The following is a 22,407-nucleotide window of genomic DNA, read 5'->3' as shown; positions in this document are numbered from 1 at the left end:
TACTAATTAACTAATTCTACAGCATCAGTACAGGCTGAAAACCTGAATCTTCAAGGGAGAATGGAAATGATGTGATCTATGCTGATGTCACCTGATCTAAGAACAGAACATTTACAGGCAGGCAGCCACCCATTAACCCTCAGATTTTTATTATTAATTTATTTTTAAGCACTGAGGTTCTCCCATATTTCTCAAAGCTTCCAAGGCCACTGTTCTTCAAACAGTTTACATGCTCCAGTAAGGCATTCCTGCAGCAAGGTACCAAGGCAGTCTGCCAGCTGTGGTACGAAAACAAGAGCAGGTGAAAACTGAAACCAGCAGAGGAAATAGCACAAAGAGCACGTCAGCATACAGTGCTGTTTTAATCACTTTGTCCGCTCTTGGTCAAGAGACAAGTTGATGTAGCAAGAACGAACAAGAAAGAAGCAAAGTACTTATGTTCCAGGACGTCATAATCCACAGAAATCCAGCTACAAACAGCCTGAAAGCTGCTAGCTGACCACTGCTACTGACTTGAATGAAAATTGTTCCGCAGCCTTTTAGGAAGTCGTCACAGTCATCGCTGGGAGAAGAGCGATTTCAGTGTTCAGGAAAAAAAAGTCAGGCTAAGCTCTCCAGCAACACAATATTACACTGACATTTTAATATCGCACTGACCTGAACTAACATGCCAGCTTAAAAAAATGACCTGTGTTGCATTTTGCCTTCCCAATCCTTCACTATCACTGAGAAATTATTCATTACATATGCAAAGAAAGTTTGCAAATTCACTGAGATTTAACTAAGTTAGAGGCAGTAACACCAAAAGGCCCATGTGCCATTACATTTCCAACAAGCCTCACAACAAAACACACGAACGGCTACGAAATTCAGAACCCTGCATGAATCTGCAAGAACCACGAATAAGAGCAGCTTTGCTGTCCAAAGTGTCAGTCTCAAAATGACAAGCCCTTTCTGCCTGCCTACTGGCTAGTCTACACTCCTCTTTTCTTCTTTTGAATTTTCCCCAACTTAAATTGAATGCAAATAAGCCAGGTGTGGTCCCCAGAGCAGTAATCTGCAGATAGTCCCCACCGAGTTCCCATAGCAACTTGCACAGCTGGCCATGAGAAAGAGGTTGTATCTGCTTCGTTTTGGCTACAGTTTAAACACTCAGCAAGTGAAACACCAATTATGGCATCCTCTAAAGGAAACATCTACTAAAAAGCACATCCATTTTGCCTTGATTAATACAGGAAAATAAAAGTATGGATATGCCCCGAAGTTCAGCAGCCACTCAGCATGCAAAATGAATATCTGTTATTTACAGAACAGGAGGCAATGTCTGCAAAGGAAATAGCTTTTCTCTTCTGCTGCAAAGTACTGAAGTTTAAGAAACACTACACCACTCAGAAAACGCCTGTCATCTTGTAAATCGTAATCAAGAAAATGCAGCAGAAAGAGAGAAGAGATATAAATACAACTCCTGCAGGTCAAGTTACAGGTCCTCCACGAGACGGCGGCTCTCCTAAGTACTTTTTAGTATTTCCAGTTTTAATTGTATTCTTTCTGTCTCAGCTTGCTAAGTCCCCATCTACAGATATAGCTCTCCTGTGACTGACAGGCGAGAGCGTAAGACTTGTAAGCAACAAACCGCATTCCTTACCTACAAGCACGTATCCCATCTTCTGCTCATCGCCCTCCTTCCTGTGTCCTGCACGTGTAGCTCACTGCTCCTGCCTACGCCCGAGCACATGCTTCTGCTCCTAGCTGCTTCCCCCGGCCTTTCACCGTGTCCCCATGGGCTAACCCAGGAGTAGAAGGCCAGGGGCTCACCTGAAGCTGCAGGGGGCTGACTGGCCATATGTCCATACCTACTTGCTGGTCGGCTGAGCAGACATCAGAACAGGTAAGGACTGCACTCTGTGCTTTGCCTTTAACATCACCATGCACAGGACATCTCCCTGCTACTCGGTCTGTTGCAAAAAGCTGATACTTAGGTGAAAATGCAAAAACACCGAAGGCACATAAGGCATCTTCCTCCCAACCCAGCTTTCTTCCTCCCACAGATTACACTTCAGACTCGTTGGGGCAGTGGATGTTTATCAACACTAAGCAACCCTCAAGGGATTTTTCTCCCCCATGAACCTTTTCAACATTCCTTTGAGTTCAAGTAAACTTTTAGGAGTCATCCTGCAGCAATGAGTCCCACAGCTTAAGCACACACTGAAGACCTTCCTCTGTTATTTTTTTTAATGTTTTCTTCTGCAGCATTACTCCATTCCCCTAGTTCTTGCACAAAGCTGACAATCTCTAGCCTACACAGACATCTATAAAAGTGGAAATGGCCTCCTCACAACGATCCCCAATGCTGCTTTCTGCATTTTTTTCATGTAGGGGGAGAAGAGCTACACAGAACAACATAGCATCAGACCATGACACAACACTATTTTTTTCTAATTTTGCTCTGCACCTTGTTCTTTTCCTGGTGAAGTCCTAGCATTCAATTTGCTTTTTGACTACTGTTGAGCACAACGATATAGCAGGTATTTCCATGAGAAATCATAGTATGAAAGATTTTGCACCTGGAGTGGTAAGAGCGCTTATCCTACCATACTTAGGATCCTCTCTCTGACTTTTTCATCACTTTCATGAAAGCTACAGGAGCTTGGTATCGTTGAAATATCATTTGTTTAATTTGGTTTCAATTGGCCAATTCCTTGAGGGAGAGCTGAACAAAACAGTTGGACAGAAATGACACAAGCCTCTCTTTCCTTAGGAAATCTGGCTAAATATAAAAATAACAACATGATGCTTATTTCTTTCCAAAGAGTAGGCTGTTAATAGAAATAGACTCAGTATCAGTCAGTTCCATTTGTGCTGACTTTTCAGAATGCCTGTCCTTGTACCTTGTTTAACCCTCTATCTACATGAGATCTCTGTTTTTAAAGAAGATAAAGGCAAGCTCACCCAGGAACATCCAGCTTGTAAACATATGAGAGGCCACTGTTATGCTAGCTGTCTTATATAAGATTAGGCATTTATGTGTAAAAGTGAAATAAGCAAACAAATAGTTTAATGCGTATCCTGGAAGTTAGCTATACATTTTATTCATCCATCAACATACATAAAACACTGTAAAGCTGTGAACTTCACCTGTTACTTCACCTGTGGGAACTATCCTTCATCTATCAATCCTGAAAGCTGCTCATTTGCTTAAGTAGTTTGAGTTTTCCTTCTCTACCCTTTCTACATTCCCTTCCAAATTTCTTTTCAGACTAATCAGGAGCACTTCAAAGGAACAGCTGAGCTGGTGGCATTAAAATGACCAGGGAAACACACAAAGCTTTAACAGGGTACAACCACTGAGCAAGTGAAACATGCCATTTAGTGTTAAAAATGACTGCAAACCCACTCAATTGAAAGAAATTATGATTCACTGGGGGTGGGATTTGTATTTCTATTCCCATATAGCCCTGGCACAGTTTGCACTTCTAGAACCAAACACTGTATTAATGTTAACAGTCCATCTTAGATTAATAAAAGGCAAAGAATTAAAACCTGAAGTCTTTTGGTCTGTATTGCAAACAATAGGTATATACATTTTACAGAGAGAACTGAGATGGGCTTAAAGATGGCAGAGTCTGGAATTTGCGAACGTGAGAACTCAATAGATTCTGCACTGGAAGTAGAAATGGCATTTAAAAAAATATATTACCAGCTAATACTAGTATAACAAAAATATTTAATGTCAGGTGTTAAGGAGGAGACACTCCAAATGAAGTTACAGGTATGCGCGCACACACACAAATACACAATCTGACTCAGACGTATCTTTTCTACAACAAAGAGGCAGGTTTTGGAAATCTCAAAACCACGAAATATTTAAGCACACATCAATTCTGTTCTCTATAGCTCTTATCTCTGCTGCAGGTTTCTATTCATGAAAGTTGATGCATGCTGAGGATAAACTTGCAATGAAATTGCCCATATGTGATTACAGTGTCATTTAGCCAGATCGGCACTTACTTATAAACAACTCAGGTGAGGGGGTAGATGGGGTTCTGGAGGAGGTAAGAGGGTGGATTGAAGGCTTTGACTTGTAAAGCATCTTGGAGATGAGCACAACATTTTTGTGACATTAAGCTCTCCTGTGTAACTTAGGCCTCAACTTCCAGGTGATAGGAATATATGAATGATAGCGTACCCGCTGTAAAACACTCCAAGAGATGGAGCTCTATTTTCTTAGCTTCAGCTACAAACTTGAGGTCCCTTTTTATAAATACAAGGTATGTGTCAAGACTAAAATCACCCAGAATCAGCTTCCAGCAACTGGGTCTTGTCATACACCTTCGGCTGGTTAATGAGGCTTCCTTAAACTGAAGTCTCCTTACTTATTGTGAGCAAGTCGCTTGCTCTAACTTGGGTTAATCAAGTATTCTGAATTTTAAATTCAGTTTGATAAGCTTTTCAAACTCTGAACACATCAAAACTCTTCTCGGAAGCATCTTTCACTTTGCTAGCAACTTTTCTAATACTACAAATCTCCTATTACCAACTTAAGTGGTGGTATACCAGTCTAAACATTCCCAAATTAATTTATCACAATTCGATTCATATTTGGAGTCCACATGCTTCAGAGCACAGGCTCTTCCAAAAGTGAAATCTACATGTCTTCCACTATATGTTTAGCAGGCACTATTGTGGCTAAATTAAAATACCTGGTTTGTTTCCCAGAAAGACTGGTGAATCTTAGATCTCATTGTAGTAACCGATCCAATATTTGCAACTCCACCCAGCGGTCTTTGCATCCTCTGAAAAACTTGACCGTTTCCGTATTTCTTCCTGATCACTGGCACATACAGAAGAGTACTTACCCAAGAAAAAGACAGAGCTAGTAGATTCTGACTCTCCATTAACAACTACATTGGATTTTTCAGTTATCCTGTCCTTAATCCTTTTAGTACGTGTTCCTATTGATTTTGTATCACTTTAATTTGTTAATCAATACAGCAAGCCATTCTAAATCAAATGTATTACAAAAGAGTGTATTTTATCAATATAATTACAAAACAAAGCTTTAATCTTAACAAGAAATGAAAAAGCTTACAGCAAATTCATCTGACAAGACCTTCTCTCCTACCCCAGAAAAATCATATAAATTGACATGAGATAATTTTTGATCAATAAAAATAATCTAGTCTCTCAAGTAGGCGCAACTAGCTTCTAGTCTTTGAAATGAACCTGCACATTTTTCACATTATTGACCCACTCGTTTTTCCCACCACCTCTCTGCAGCTTCCTCGACAATTTAAGATTTACTGAAATGTAAGATCAACAAATTAGAGAGATTTCTTTCCAGTCATTGTAAATTACTAAATGCAAACTGACTCATGCTGCAGATTTTAGAAATCCAGCTCAGATATAGCCTGAAACATTCCTCTCTCTCTCTCTGTATTCATTTACTTTGAGAACAGCATTTTATCTCCATTTTTAGGAAACACTTAAGGCCACTCACAGGCAGGTAGGTATCCAACAATGCTCAAAGACTGCATTCTCACTCGTGACCCTGATGTTACAGAGTTAAGAACCTGTATGACCTTTTCCTTATCAGCAAACACTGTAGTTTTCAGTCATGCCAGCTCCAATCAGCAAGCTTAATGGGGAGAGGGGGGAAATCTCTTCAGAAAACAGGTTTAGAAGTCTGCAAATTGCCAGCTATCTGAGGTATAATGCAAGCTCACCCTCCCACGTTTCAGCAAGTGCCTGCAGCTCCACAGGCTGGTCAGTCAACCTAACAGCTCGCTACCACTGGCAGGGGGGAATAAGAAGCCTCACTGTTTCCTTTTTTATTTTTTCTTTCCAACTTGTTTTTGTTTGGTTTTGGTTGGTTGGGTTGTTCTGGTGTTTGAAGGTAGGGGGAGAAGTGCTGCTCCTTTCAACAGCAAGCTGCTGTGGTGGTTCACTTTGCCTCATGAAATCCTATCTGCAGCAATATTCATCCTTTATCAGTGACACCCAACTGAGGGTTATATGTAAATTCTGCAACAGAGGCATTTACTGGCATTGCTTGAGCTTTATCAGCTTACTAAATACAAGCAGGAAAAGCAGATTAGGGTATTATTCCAAACAATTCTTTATGCACTTGTATTCTGATAGCTCGAGAAAGGCAGACATTGTAATTCTGTATGACCGCATCAGACAATGTACTTCAAACCACGCCTGTCCTCCTTAGTTGCCAACCAGGACATGACCACTTTGGAGAGAAAACACAGGCTGCTGCTTCCACAGGACAGCAGGTAGCAAACTGATGAAGCTGTAGCTGGGACTCGGTCTCCCACACCACCAGAAAGATAACTGAAGACCAGACCCCCGGCTGGATTTCTCTGCCTCATCCATGGGAAAAGGGGGAGGAAGCCATGTAAATAGTTTACTATCTTATTTTTTATTGATTTTTTTTTTAAATCTATAGCTTCCCTTTAAATAGCAGTGTAAGGGCAGTTGTCTGTCAAGCAAGTCCTGTTGATGTAAAGTATATACCAGGTAGCAGAGGGACACCTTTAATGAGCCAGCACCTCTGAGCTTATTCTCGATTTCCCCTATTTTTACATTATTAAAAATATCAGCCATCAGTATTTGCGTATTTCACTGAGTTCTGCACCTCTCAGACTGCTTGGCTGCAATAGTCAACAGCTAGGTTCCAGGCTGAAAGCTCCTTTGAACAGTGTCCCTTGTAATTCCTCTTAAATTTTACTTCATGGTGCAAGCTGGAACCTTATGGCATTACTTCAGCTTACAACTAATTTGTCCGACCTGTGCAATAAATAATCAGTTTGACTATTAAAATTCTTTTTGTCCTGCCCAACTACAGAAACATGCACATCATATTAAGAGCCCCTTTTATTGGTGATTAGCTCACCTTACTGTTTTTTAAGAGAGATTTTTTTTTACTAATCTTTTAAGATAACAACCACACTTGAAATGCGAGGTATGTTCACTTCTAAGTCATGCACCTGCTATTTTAGCTGTGCTGTTAAAATTCTCTAAGTGGTAATGTTAACAGCACCGACCTCCCCAGCATTGATTTTGCCTTTCATGTGCTCCTCCTCACTTACAATTTTCATCATACACCCCTGCTGCAAGTAATCATCCTTGCTATTTCTTTGTCAGGTTTCTGGTTCCACTTTGATTACAGCAGACCCTATCCTTTCTCCAGAGGCTCTCTCGTCTGGAAAGAGATTTTGCGCATAGCAAAATTTGAACTTCGCTTCCTTAAGCGGTCTTTCCAGATACACACTTATATTCAAATCAACAGGTAACATCTGTTTAAACAGTCATAAGAACCTGTTGCAAAGAGACGGTTCACCCACCTTAAAACTTGCCTGATTAATAGTAGGTACAAGAAACCTCACAGTGGACACCCATGGAATAGCCTACTTATTAGAGAAGTTTCTTCCTAATCCCCTTTCGTTAGCACGTTATTTGTTCCCTGTTGTATAATGGTTTTTCAATTCTTTACAAAGGCTTTACAAAGCTTTCATTTAACCTAACATAATGTACTGTAAATGAATAATCCCCTTTCTTTCCTGATCCTGTTAATCTTTTGGCCTCAGTTACATCTCACAGCAGTGAGATGCAAATGTTAATTATGCAAGAAGTATAAGATCTGTATTTTGATTTCCATCTGTCCAATACAAGTCCGGCACAAGAGGCAGATAACTGAGTGCCTTCCTATCACCATGGGAACATGATTGCCAGGAACACACCAAGCACAACATCTCATATTGACTCCCAGAAGCCCCAGTCAAGTACCTTCCATCCATTAGAGCCTCCTTTATCTCTTTTGTTGATTGATATTTTTCACAAACTCCTGATTATTTCCACTGTAGCTCACTCTTCCCAAGGACTGAAGAAACACCATCTTATTTTGACTCATGTAATATTTCCCCCTTGATAGCATTATGGCTGTCAATTATCTCATCTACATAATTTATGTGAATGCAGAAATACCGGAAGCATTTTATTGGTGTGACAGTGGAAACACCCTAAATTGACAAAGCCGTAGTTGCATCCCCTCTTTCCCTGGCCATACCTTCTTTAGGGTGATACCAGCACTCAAGTGACCCCACAGTTAGCAAGTTTCATGAGTTCAGAAAACCGGACAGCAGAAGCTTAACCCTCCTGAAAAACAATTTCTGCCTGCTCAGCCCCCTAACCTGGATGACTCTGGTGTCAGACAAGTACAACGGAGCAAATGCTACTGAGCGTGGGACTGAACACAAAATCTAGCTTGCTTTGAGTTGTTGTTTAAATCACAGCCTCATTACATTTAGATTTTATAACTAATTCAATCTAATAGCATCCACCACCGGAACAGAAAGTTCTCCTTTTCCTTCCTTCCCCCAGTCACAACACGATGGCTCTACCTCTGCCCTCACAGTGGCCTTGGTGCCTATCTAACCAGAAGGACAAACAATTTGACCCAGTGGTCCAAAAGCAAATTAACTTGATAAAAAGCTAAAGAAATTTACTTTCTTTCAAGTTAAATCAGAAACGTGTGTAAGTCAACATGAAAACAGACACAAAGGACACAGAAGAAGTGGTCTGTCCCTTCAGCGGCATCAAACTTATAAAGATTATTTTATAACTTCTGCATGAGGGTGAAGAGAGCAGCTTCAGCAGGGTGATGGCTTACCACTGTTATAAAGAGGCCATGCTCCCCATTTGGATCTGCCACCACATGTAGCTATGTTCTGCTGGCTTGCAGTAGTGAGACCCTTCCAGAAGGGTACACAACTTGCCAGAACGGCAGAAGAATTTCTAAGGGGAAACGAGGAAATGCAAGATGAAGAGTCTAGAGGCAAGGAGTAAGGGTAGATATTACTCCCCAGTTCAGCTTCAGAGAGCTCTTATGTTGACTTAACTATGCGTAGAACCACAATTCAGTACACAGACTCCTCCTTCTGAAACAGCAGTGTATGGTTATACTGTAAAGTCTGTAAAGAGTGATGTAATCAGATATACAAAGGAGTCACCGCTCAGGTCATCATCACACATCCATAGTTCAGAGCAGCTGCTGCTGGTAGCCAATTGCTACCTTCTTTGGCCCATTAGCAGCAGTACATTATAAAGTTAGCTTTCCTCTCAAGTAAAGCACCGGACTGTGATCACCCAGAAGTCTCATGCTGCAAAACACACTTGCAGTCTTACGTTCTCAGCTTCCTTCACCTACAAGGCAATGTGCAAAAACCAATGCATCAAACAACGTCAAGAGAAAGCCAGAGCCACATCAACACATTTTGTCAACACTGACTCAGGACAGTTGAAGCAGCATTCATCTCTTAGAATTACTAGTTAGATTTTATTGATCAACAGCTGAAAGATAAGCATGTTCAAGATCAGTTGATATACTGCTCTGACTGAAAAAAAAAAACACACAAGGTTGAGTTCTGTCAACTCTTTCCACCGATGGAGAATGAAAAGACATCCTGAAACTCCTTTTTTTTCTGTGTTGTTTCTACTACCTACCACGGTAATGAGGAAAAAGATGACAGAGCCCAAGCCATAGAAATATTTACCGTGGGTTGAACCAAGATCTGATACATGTAATGTTCTAATGGAGAAAGCTGAAAAAAGTTGGCACAGCACTGCTCAACTTCAGAGTTTTCCTTAAACTCTCAGTCTATTTGCACTTTAACAGAAAGAAATCCTTCAAGAAAATATAGGTGGCTAAATATCGTTCTCATATTTTGCTTAAGTTATACAAAGTTTTTTCCCCCCCTTGAAACGACACAAGACAGAAGCGTTAAGAAAACACAGGCAGTAGCAACGTAATTCAGTGGGCAATCAAACTAGCAAAAGGTTCTTTTCTAAAGTACTTGCCTCTTGCAGTTTTTTCTCTAACCAGATTATGACTGAAGTAAGAGCTTGTCCTTTTTGGTACATCAGGGACTCCACCTACAAAAAAGCTGTTCTACACGTCCTCATTTCCAGGAAAGTTTAAATCTGCATCACCCCAGAACAAGAATCCATGTGGCAGAGAAGCCATCTTTTTGGCAAGCATTTCTTTTGGCAGCCGTGTCTTCTGCAACACATTCCATGCCCCTCCACTTGCTTCCACCCCAGCTCTACTCCCTCAGTTGTGCCTGTGTGATTGCTTGTACTGCCTCCCAGGAGCAGGATTAAAGAATTGATCCAGGTTGAAAGTAACTGTACAGTTCACCATACAGAAGAGTTGTCTGCCCTAAGGGCATGTTCTATAAATACTCACTATAGATTAAGGATGAGGTTCTGATTTCATGAGCTTCTGCTGCAATAAGCATGTTTATAAAAGACCTCTTCCCTGCATTAATGTTCTGATAATTGATGCGACTTCCATTCTTACTGAATTCTTTCCCTTCATGGGAGTAGTAGCAGAATTTCTTCTATTTGACTTCTATTCTACTAGACAATGCTTAAGAAACCAGTTGCCTCCTTGAGGCATCCATGCCCCTGTCAAATGTAAACTAGTGGACAAGGGATGGAAAAAGTTATGAGATGAGATTATTTGATCATGCTGACTGTTGATCCCAACTTTCTTTGGAAATCAAGCGTAAAGATAACCTTGCCAAAAAATCCTGTCAAACTGAGGTTTAATAAAGCTTGTAGGGTTTCAGTATCATATTTAACTTAGAGCTTGTAAACAGGTTAACAATAAAAATACATTCCCAAAGAAAGAAAATCTCTTGTTAATACATCATTTTTCCCTGCCACCTGGAAACTATGTAAAGGCATACTCACTCTGCTTTTAAATCTCCTCCTATTCTCTCCCACTCTGTAACAAAATGCATATGTATTCCATAGCCACTCAACCTCAACTTCAGGGACAGGCCACTCTTAAATCTACCTTGTTTGCATCATAAACGTTCTGTAAACCAAGGTTAAGGTGCAAGAAAAATCTTGATCTCAAAGTAGATGCAAAGAATGCAAATGCTTGAAATTAGGACTGAAACAGCATGTGCTCTAGGAGGACAAGCCTCAGAGATCCAGCTTTGTACAAAGGGAAATGCTGTACTCAAATTTAATCAAAATCCGCTGGACACAGCAGTTGACTCCACAGCTCTGGTCATCTGAAAAGTAGTTTAATTAGACAGGGAAATAACTATTTTCAAGTCCTAACTTCCATTCTTCACTACTTCCCCACCTTTCCCCATGAAGGAGGAAATTTCCACAAGCAGAGTTTTTCCAGGTTCCTCCTCAGGAAATCCTCTCAGATCAAATAAGAGAGCTGCCATCTGTTACATGGAGCAACACACCTTTTTAAATAGCACATGCTGAAATGCAAAAAAAAATTATTTTAATTTTAAAGCAGCACTGTGACTTTGAACTTCTGTGCACATCAAACAAGCTCAAAACGCATTTGAACAAACAATGTCTGCAACTTCTACACACACATTTCCAAAAAGCCTGGACTCCAATACAGCTTGCATAAACAAACGTAGCAGGAGTGGAGGAGGCAAAGCTGTCCCAGTAATGCTGTAAGTACCTGCCTCATAACGGTTTGGTTCTGTTCAACTTTCTCCACCTGAAAATATACTGTTGTTACCACCTATGAGGAAGGCAGGCTACATTACGTTTCATATAGTATATATACATTATGCATTGTTTCATGCACCAGTAAACACTAAGTAGCATTTGTTACTTTAATAGCATTTAGCCCATTTGTACACAGCATATTTCTAACCTGCATCATTAGTCCTGATTTCCCTATGAGCAAAAACGGAACATTTTAAGTGTTTTGCTTAATACCTATGTAGGTTCTGACTACCTGAAGTCCTATTAACTTTGCTCTGCAACTGCCTAATAAAATTGCTGAGCAGCTTACTTCAGGAAAAGCAATACAAACACTGTATACAATATATACTTGTTTTATATTTGGAAAATTGCTTGACGTTGCATGAGTTGGGTCTTTTTTACTATGAATAACATAGATTTTACAGGTATGAACGGCATACATCACTATTCCAGCCCAGAAAGCCTTGATTTCTTAAAATTAAACAATAAAGTGAGCATTTAAAGCTCTCCCTTTACTACTACCACCAGTACATTTCAACAGAAAACAAGATACCTCTGTTAGCACAGAACACAACCAGATATGCACGTTTTCTCCAAGAAACAAAATACACATGGCTCTGCAGTCTTCATTGGATTAATTTTTTCTCCACCTTGCCCTGTGCAAACTCCAGCTTGCTTTAAAGCAAAGACCTTTATGGTTTTAAGTCCCTGGAGATGCTGAGAAGGTGTTCTCAGTGGAGCAAACTTTTCCAGAGAAATCACACTTTGATTTGAGAGAATTCATTTCTTTTGGCCTTTGGGAGCACTGCAAGTCGCATGTATTTGTTCAAGTCTTTACCTAGCGAGAGCAGAATCCCTTCTAGGCTTTGTCAGGTTTGTGCTGATCTTGCAACATCTGGCTGTGTATGACTATATTGTTCACATTTTTAATTTTGTGCATCAAGGAGTTTCAACCTAATCTTTTAAATAAGTGTTTATCCATTCTTTAAAACAGGAACTTAAGACAAACCTTCAAAAAATACCAAGACACTTACAGAGTTAAAATATATCATTTTGAACAAGAAAGAAACAGTTGATTAGTTTATAACAAAAATATCCAACTAGAAAGTCACAGCGAGGTAAAGACTGAAGTGAAGTGCTGTGTAGGCACATGAAACATTTCTAATATTGACAAAAAGATCACAAAAGGCATTAGCAGACACAAAAGGTATCCCAAGTGGCAGAAAAACAATTTTATACATTTGAAATATAAAATGTTATTATTCAGGAAAAAAGTAAAAAAAGTAAAAACAAGGAAACAAAAAATAAAATACTGCAGAGGAAGGGAAAAGGCTAATTTAAGAGCAACCCTTCCATTTTGCACAGCCACAAACATCTCAAGCACCTACATTATAACTGCTCACATAATTAATTCAGCCTAGCAGTCAGAAACAGCAATACTGAGACACCCACAGTTCAGCATCAGTCTATGCTTCGCTGTAAGGAAATTTTTCCTGAAGACAGATGCCACCCGGAGGAACAAAACCAGAAAAACAATCCACTGCCTGACCAGAGGCAACGCAGGGAGAGATTAGAACTGCGAGCCTTGCTCTCCTCCTGAGACTTCCAGCCTGCGCTCGCAGAACAAATCCACGCAGCCGACAGCAGTAGCAATTTTCTGAGCTGAGACAAAGCAAAGCCACACTGTGGCTACAAGATGAGCAAAAGGAAAAAGCAGAATGGCCTCTCGGAAGGGCCTCATGGAAAAAGCATACGCATTGCTCCTAATGGCAAGCACAACCGTGAACACTACTTCTCAGTACCTCGGATCACACAAGTGTTCAGTGCACACTGGTGAGCCAGGAGACGGGTTTTTACTAACTGTAATTTTTATTTTTGAAGTAGGTTGTCAGCAGTGGTTCTCTGTTTAGGAAACCTGTGTTCTCTCTGCTGAGAAAATTACATCTTCTGGGGAAAGGAACTGTTGGGCCGTGCCCATGCCTCCCTTGGAGAGCTGAGCGCTTACACATAACAGTTGATAAGCAGCCACAAACATGACAGCTTCATTTCCTTTCTACTTTCTTACATTGATGTTAATACACAGCAGGAAACGTAGATCTATTTGAAATAGTAATTCATTCTGTTAATTAAGCTATCCAAGTACAGATATGTCCAGAGAGGTTGCAGAGTCTCCTCCTCTGGAGATATTCAAATCAAAACCCTCCCAGATGCCATCCTGCGCAACGTGCTCTAGGTGATCCTGCTCGGCAGGCGGCTGGACAAGATGATCTTCAGAGGTCTCTGCCAACCTCAGCCATTCTGTGATATCAAAAGTATCCACGGGGCTTCAATGTAAAATTACATTCTGCAGGACTGCTCTCTTCCAGTGTGGATACTATGCCCAGAAACAGATGAGGAAGACCCAGTGCTTTCTTACAGACTGCAAATTCCAGGCAGCAATGCCAAAGTGCAAGCCACCTATACAATACCCCTGACTTCACCACAAATAGTCAGTTACTTCAACACAGCATTACAATATATACTCATATAAATAAGTATTTTAGAAGAGAAATCAAGGGAGGAAGCTGAAGTTGGGGGATCTTCCCTAAAAGTAAATCAGAGAACTGCTAAGTGGAGACAGTTTACAGCTCTCTAGGTGACAGGTTAGGACTATACTTTAAGAAGTACTCCACATCTAAAGACTTCTACTGAGAACAGATCTCTCCGACTTTTAATCACTACATACGTATACACATCCAAAAGTCAGTGCAACAGACTTTCCAGGGACTAAAATGAGGTTTAGACAGGTAGATACATAGACAGAAGAAAGGATCTAACTTAAAGGAGTTAAGATTATGACAGTAGTCCTATCTTCTCTGTATAGACTGCTCTGTCATGGTAAGCAGAAGCAGCAACAGATCTGATTAGAATATAGGTTTCATGGCTTTCTTTGCTACTGTTGCTGCTTTTAGCATGAAATTGTAATGTAAGGGCTAATATTCCTGGAAGTGGAAAATCCTGATCTATGAAGAAAGAAATATAATGCTCATCATATTAACTTCGGGCATATGAGACCTGGTTTCAGACCTCCCCATTTCTAACGTGCAGACAAGTCACGAGAAAATCCACAGGAAATAATTAGACACCAATTTTATCCTGATGGTACTTTTAACAAAGTAATTCCATACAAGAGAAGTGCTATATCTAAATACCTTTATGGACTTGCCCTTAGTGCCTCAGTTATTATCTGTAAAAATCCTTCCTGCCTCACAGGATATTGTGAGGCAAGATCACGAGGCTCTCAGATACTGCAGTGACAATGATCTAAAACAGAGATATATGGCTTGATTCCAATCCCAGAACAGAGAAAATCAGCTAGAAATAGTTCTGAGCATAACATCTTTAAAAATTTCCACATTCAGATGTGTAGCACCAGAAAGTGGAATGATGGTGAGATCAAATAGATCAGAAAGAGCAAGAATAGCCTAGACTGGGTCAATGAGAGTAGATAGGAAAATAAACATAAAAGATTAAAAATTACAGTTGGTGTGGGGTTTTGTTGTTTCTGTATTGGTGAGAAGTAACAACTAGGTTTCACTTTAAAAAAAACATGCAATCTTCAAAAAATAGCTCACTGGATTTGACACCAGTAATCTGAATTAAGATGGCTGATTATACATTGACTTTATTTTGGAGACTCCTTAGACCTGAAAAAAGCCAAAAACTGTTGAGAACAGTGACTAGAGACAAAGAACCCAAACTGACAAGATTAAGTCAGGACTAATTTTATCAGTTACATCTAAAAGCTCCAGGACTTGATGCCACTGTCTCCATTTCAAACAATAAATGTGTGAGGGATAAAAAGAAGGAGGAAGGGATGCTATAGCAAAACAGCAATACCAAAGTCACACAGAGGAAAAAAAGCCACCAGAGCAAGGGACAGAAGCCAGCACTGCCATGCCCAGAAGTCAAGGCGATGAACCTGTCTTAATATTCCTGACAACTCCAGAAACAGAAGTACACAGAAGATGATGATTCCTTTGATCTGATACAAGATGGCGTGTAAAAGAAAGCCAGGTCTCCAGTACCACAAGTTACAGTATGTCAATAACCTGTGCTAAACAGCTGTGTGCCTACAGCTGCGTAGAATAGCTCAGACTAGTTTTGTCCTCCATAAAAGCAGACTGCAGTCAAAACGATGTTGACCAAGTACTTGTACGCAGACAGTTACTGTATGTCCTTCAGAGTAAGCGGTTACCACGAGGTAATCTGTTTGGATGCCAAGTCCAAAGTCTCCTCTCTTCTAATGCTTAGTCAAGAAGTCAACACTATCATGGCAGAACACACAGGTAGTTCTTTCCTAAAGCACTAGAGCACAAAAAAAAAAAATCACCAGAGGGGGACTCTACCGAATGTGGCTGAACTGTTGCTACACCTATTTCTAATTATTTTCACATTTTATCTTGCCCATAGCAACAAAAACCTCAAGTATAAGGTACACAACTCAGAGCAGAGTAGTAATAAACCTAGCAAGTGTTACTCAACATTCAAAATCCACCAAGCAACTCTGAAACTTCTCAGAAGTTCCTATTTCATGCTGCTGCCTGAAAAAAAAAAGCTGAGTAGAATAAACAAGTAAAACAAATCTCCATACTGTAACTTAGAGCAAGCTAGTAAAAAAGAGTCTGTTAAAGTGGCAGAGAATTCAGAAAGCTTCTTACAGTTCACAGCGCGTGGAGTCTTGCTTATTGTTGTCTGCAAACCAAAGAATAAGCAGCAGAAAATTTTATTTGTTTTAACTCAATAAATTTTACATTTTGTGTGATGAGGATCAGAGTAGTTAAACAGCTTCAAAGCTCTACCAGGAATCTAATAAGAAATATTAGCCCTTTGGGAAGGAGTAGATGATGTAATGGACCATTTATCCTGGACTGACCCCGTGAGAATCTCAACGACTAGAATAACCAACCTCACATTTCAGAGCTGTGATAAGCAAGCCTTTCCTGAATGACTAAGAGTTCAAAACGAAGACAAACCTGAGAAACTTCTGGTGGCACCAACACGAAAGAAATAAATTCCATTTTCACACTGTGGGAGAGAGTTATAGATATAGAAAGCCCTTTTAATCTCAGTACCAAACATTCAATCTGTAGGGCTGAGTCACATATGGCAGCTTGGCACTAGTACTAAGGAGCATTCAGGACACCACAGACATGCAAGAAAGCTGAGATGTTGAAAATGTAACAGCAAAGTGACAATCTTAATGTCAACACAGCCCTTGTAAAAAGAACATAACCCGAAAACCTCTTTTAAAAGTCTCTTTCTGGGAGTTACAGGAGTTTAGGTCAAAAACAACCAACAAAACAGCATGGAGGCTAGAAAGGCGCTTGGTGACGGGATGGCCACCTGCTTATGGCACCCTGTGATTGCACCATTGGCTCAGGCATGGGGGGCTGCCAGATAAACCTTTTCCCCCTCCATGCCTGCAGCTCCCTATCAACTCCAGAGACGCATGCTGTCAAGAGGATAGCAGAGATTGCTGCTCCGACTGAATAAAATTCTTCTTTTCTTGGAGGATACATTTCAGCCTTATCAGGTCAGCAGCAGATGATAACAGAACAGGCAGAAGTACACAACTGGTGGCAGAGAAGAGCAGGATCTCTCTTGAAGCAGTCAGAGCACAGTGTTAGGTTCAAATCCACCTGAATTATTATCGGAAAACCCACAGTTCCACCAGTCCTGTGCCCCAACTGTCACAATAGGAGATATAGCTGTATTTCAGTTGGTTGAAAGATTCCTATCTCCACATCATATTCAGCGCTTTTTGAAGCTAAGGCACGGATCTCAGCTGAAATCTGGTTTTACAAGCATCAGCATGGTGACACGAAAACCTCCTGAAGACATCACCGTTTCTTAAAAACATTCAGCTTATTTCAAGAACAGCAATAGAAGGAGTCTTTTCCACTGTTAGGTTCTACCTCAAGGCACTGGACACTGTAGTTGAAAATTTGGAGTTCATGTAAGTAACAAAGTCTGTTTTGAGTAATTAAAACTAAGCCTCTTGATAGTATGTTATTTCATCACTTATTTCAAGAAGGCTTCAACAGGCGAAGTCCCTACTTCTACTATGCGTTACTGGGTTTTGTACAGAACTTCCCAGATAAAACTCATAAAATTCAGGCCATAGGCCTGTTTCATACAGACATATTAAAAAAAACATAGTGGTCCCTTCTGGAGTTTAAATATTCAGTAGAGAAGCAGAGCTCCAACAGAACAATTAAGCTGGCTTTTCACATGTATGTTGCGTGTTCTTACAGGAAAAAAAAGAAAGTGATTTGAGTAATTTGAAAACACAAGGTTTTAAATTAGTGACAAATTGTGCACGGCAAGTGGGAGAAAACAGACAAAACAAAGGTTCATCTTCCAGTCTCAGACAGCTATAGCCACCGCTATTAATCACAGCATCCATACTTATCACAAGAAGAGGTACTACTGCTACCTACACAGTATTCTACCAGAACATCTGAAGTTACGGATTTTGCATAAAATATGAATCAAAATAAGACAATTCTGTAGTGCAAGTACATTAAATGCCAGCCTCACTTCCCCCCAACACACACAGCAGAAAGCTAAATGGGCCAATTACAAGTGGACAGGGAAGTGAATTCAATTCCTTTGCAGGGATGCGGGCTGTGTGCTTGTGTGGATGTGTAAAACCTTACTCCCATGCAGAGTGAAGAAAAGTTTCACTAATTACAATCAATATGACTTATTACAAGATTCCTTACGCAACTTGATCAACAGGAAAAAAAAAAATCAAACTTGCCATGAAAAATCAGATTTCAAGATGGATTTTCCTTGCTTTGTAATCTACAAAATAAATCAATTAAAATCATTGTTACTTCTTTAAGTGGCCTTGTTGACATTTTGTCTGGAATTACCAGAGTATATACTCATAAAAGCATATACTCCATGAGGTGAAGTGGTAGCATTAAACAGCAGTGCCAAAAACAAAATAAAAATGCTATGGTATTTTGTTTTAATCGTTACATATTTAACTGTGCTATACAAACTACTAAAAATACTTTGTCAGTGAAAATGCAGAATTAAGAGATGAAAGCAAACAGAAATATCAAACCAAATAAATATCCTAGAAAATGATTTATTTGTGAAGAAGCAGAAGTTGGGAGAACATAAATTACAAATTCCAGGAAATACTTGTCTGGAAATTGTAAAGCATACAACTTAGGCATGAATTATGCTATCCCATACAAATTATTTATGGCAGAGTTTTTGAAAGATGAAAAAAATCAGCTCCCCAAAGGTGTCTTAGGAATTACTAGGAAATTTTGTCACTGAAGTACTAGAAAGTTTAGTGGCTGTTTTAGGCTTAAGGTACAGCGTTTTATACTAGTTAAAGTTTTTGCATATGGGTGATACTTTTCAATGCTATTTTTAAGTGTCACTTGATTAAGTTCAAATTTTAAACCTGTCCAGGTCTGAACCTTTGCTGGTACTTTTCACCAAAACTATGGAACAAATTGGTGTCCAAATCTTAAAGAAAAATAAATCAATAAGGCTTAAGAAAATATTCCTATACCTTTAAAGTCTTGTGGCATGCATTTCCTCATAACTCTGATTTAGTCCTATTTTCTTGTTCCTTTATGAAATAAACAGGAAGAAATTATGAACTTCAATGAGATATGCAAGTGTAGCAGGGACATAGAGACAACATGTTAAGAAGAAAAGAAAACATCTGTATTTCCTTCCCATTCTCTTCCACCTGAAATAAATTCTTTGGCTGCAGTTTGTCTTCTTTTCTGGAAGCATTTACACAGTATCTAATGCTATCCACCACCATGACTACCCCTGGGGCTTTTATGAGGGTGGGAACAATCAGTATAAGAATTACTAGGGACATCAAAGAGACAAAACATTTATTGAAGAGGGAAGAGGAAGAGAGAGTGTGAGGTAACGAGGGTCCTACTGTATTTACCTTATGTGCCAAGCATGTGGACAGCAATAAAAACCATGTAGGGAGCAATTTTTGTCAGAGAAAGAACACGGCAGCCTAATGGGAGGCCTTTGTTCTTCAAAAGGGTCTCCTTTTCCCCTTTTGTGCTTCACTTAATTCATGGCATCTGAGCTGCTCTTGAACTTGACAGACAGAGAGAAGGAGGGGGGAGAGATGGAGAAAGGGGGAGACAGACACAAAGAAAGAAAAAAGAAAAAAGGACTTCAAAGAGTTTTCCTTTGAAAATTCACTTGTGCTATATGCATTGCTGAAGGTTTTGGATTCAAAAAAGGGCAGAAAACATTTCATATAATTTCATCATGGGGATAAATTGTCCAGTGCTCTTATTAAGGAGAGGTAGAAGGAAGGAACAGAACAAAAATATATAAATAAATAAGTCTCTGAACTAAGGAATATAAACACAATAGAATTATTCCCCAGGGTGCTTTTTATTTATTTTCATGTTAAATCTTATTCTCAGTGGATCCCAATACATTTATCAGAATCTTATCAAAAAACATCTGGCTTCCAGTAGTCACCTGAAAAGCATACATTTTATACACAGCCCAATCAGAATTCCCAGCACAGCGATTCCTGCTCGGACAGCAGCGAGAGAGCATCAAAATAACCAGCGCCATCTGCGGGGCGAGCTCACAGCCAAATACCGCCTGCATCCCTCCAGCAGAACGCAAGACCACTCCACGCAAACTGCTCCAAAGCACCAGCTCCCCCCAAATGGTTTATCGTTACTTACAGTAGGAATCACCACATTAATTCTTCAAAACACAAAGCGGCTAGAACTCAGTTATCAAAAAAAAAAACAACATCAAGGTGCATCTGAGACAGACTCCCAAGTTTGGTCTCCTCCGCTTTAAATTGGTTGAGCATGCTCCACTAGCTCACCAACAGCAGTTAATATTAGCGCTCGTAATATATTCGGCTTTTCACCCTCTTTAAATATCCATGCCATAGGCAATACTTATATGAAATAATTCATAACTGCAGACTGCACTTTTCTCAAGCATCTTTTTTGTTCTCTCTAGACCACCACCTCCCCTCAGTACTGTGCAGCAACTACATGCATACAATTTAGATATTCCTTTGTGGATTTTTATCTGTGATGTATAAACTGAAAATGCCAATAATATTTGTAATAAAATGAGATTGCAAAGCGTACAGACAGTCGTGTGTCAATATCACAATAAATTATTAATAGTTAATCATTAAGTTAATTCCATAAGAGACCTCTAATGCATAGGGATCTTAAGTTGTCCCTTATTGACAATTACCCTGTCTCCTTACTGATTTACATATTCTGACAACATAAATGTCTACCTACAGAACACTATTTCCAGAGTGCAGAAAGTAGCATCCATAATGCAATGTACCTACTTGATAATGCTCTTCTCATTACTTCACTACTCTAATTTGAGAGCAGATCGCTTCTCCATCTGAGCAAAAAAAGATGGGATTAATTTAAAGATTTGGAGTTCGGGCACAGCTTACACCACTTTTCTTTCTTTTTTTCAAATAGCACTATGAAGTGTCTACTTTTTAAGGATATGTATTTTGATGAGCTTGCACAAAGCTAATCTTATTTCAAAATCCAAATGTGCAATTAGACTATGCAAATTATACAAACATGCACATTTATACACTAACTCACAAACAAGTACAGCTCTAGCAGACTGCCAGTGCAGCCACGGACATAGCAGAGTTTAGCTATCGCTGTGCTCTAAGAGATTCCCTCTCATGTTGCCACCATTTTTATTGTTAAAGGCAGGAATCCATGTTACCGCTTTAGAACCTGTACAAATTCCTCAGAAGATCAGGCATCTATTAAGAACTGTTTTGCCTGATGTACAAAAAGTACGAGACTTGTTCACAGTTATCAAACTTAAGAACTAAGCCAAAATGCATGCTGAGTTTAGGGTTTTTAACCCCAAGTCCCTTTTTTAAAATCATATATTTTGCCCCTTTGTCTGGAAAGAGAAAAGCTTCCTACTTCTGTAGGTTTTCCTTTATGTATGGAACTTAAGTCTAAAATGACTGATAGCCTACTACACCACCCATAAGGTAACCTGGGAATCATCATGAAATAAAACCTGTAGAAATGTTGTTTCTTTAACAGAAGCTTGCTTTGTACAATTAAGAACTGTGTTTTCTGAAGTTATTCTGCTTTAAAAGAAATAATTTTGGGGGAAATTCCACTACGGAGTTGCAGAATCTGTACCTATTATGTCAACTTTACAAGCTAGATAATGTATTTCAGATTATGGATACTAAGTAGAAGCAAAAATAGATGGAAGTAAAGAGCTTAAAGAGCAATTTAAGCAATTGAAGATAAAAATCAAATCTGTTTTGTGCAGCGGGAGTGCCTCTGAGTATTAATTACATTTATAAAACACTTTGAATACTGACAGTGTTACACCCATATGAAGCAGACAGCACTAGGATATTTACAGCGTACTAATTATAGAAATCTAAAATATCAGACTAAAACTAAACAAACTTTGGGGAAGAGTAGAAGCACTGAATCCAGAATTTCTACTGCCTTCTATAGGGTCTGGTTTGCTCCCACACTTGTTTCTTCGCAAAAGGAAGTTTACCTTTGCCACCCAAAGCTCTTACCTGAAGAGAACTGCAGTATCTGACTTGATGCTGGAAAGCATTTAAGATCTCACAGTCGGCAAAGAAAATATATTAATGATTACAGAGACTTCTGTTTCTGAGAATCCTCCTACCACATTAAAAACAAACTGTACATAAACATGTTAGAATTACTTTTATTCTACACAAACCCAGAGTCTTGATCAACTTAACTGCATCGTTCTGTGAACCCTAGCTTGTCTGCTAAGTTTTCATGTTATATTTGACTGAGT

The 22,407-nt window shown here is 39.5% G+C and overlaps 1 protein-coding gene across 15 annotated transcripts in view; it reads right to left on the bottom strand.

The window, feature by feature from the left end:
- Positions 1-22,407, bottom strand: part of POU2F1 (POU class 2 homeobox 1) — a 106,612-nt gene that overhangs the window by 57,327 nt on the left and 26,878 nt on the right. For 2 of the 15 annotated variants that reach the window (XM_040567456.1, XM_040567433.1), the window contains exon 1: positions 19,112-19,166. The exons of 11 other annotated variants lie outside the window; for them this stretch is intronic. In XM_040567456.1, the coding sequence (XP_040423390.1) occupies positions 19,112-19,142 (31 nt within the window). In that variant the 5' untranslated portion in view covers positions 19,143-19,166. Of the gene's footprint in view, positions 1-1,853; positions 1,940-19,111; positions 19,167-22,407 lie in introns of those variants that run through there. 2 more of the 15 variants (XM_040567346.1, XM_040567501.1) reach the window with 2 other exon arrangements.

Source organism: Cygnus olor, chromosome 1 (assembly GCF_009769625.2).
Source record: "Cygnus olor isolate bCygOlo1 chromosome 1, bCygOlo1.pri.v2, whole genome shotgun sequence".
NCBI lineage: Eukaryota > Metazoa > Chordata > Aves > Anseriformes > Anatidae > Cygnus > Cygnus olor.
This window is presented reverse-complemented; position numbering and strand designations above follow the sequence as displayed.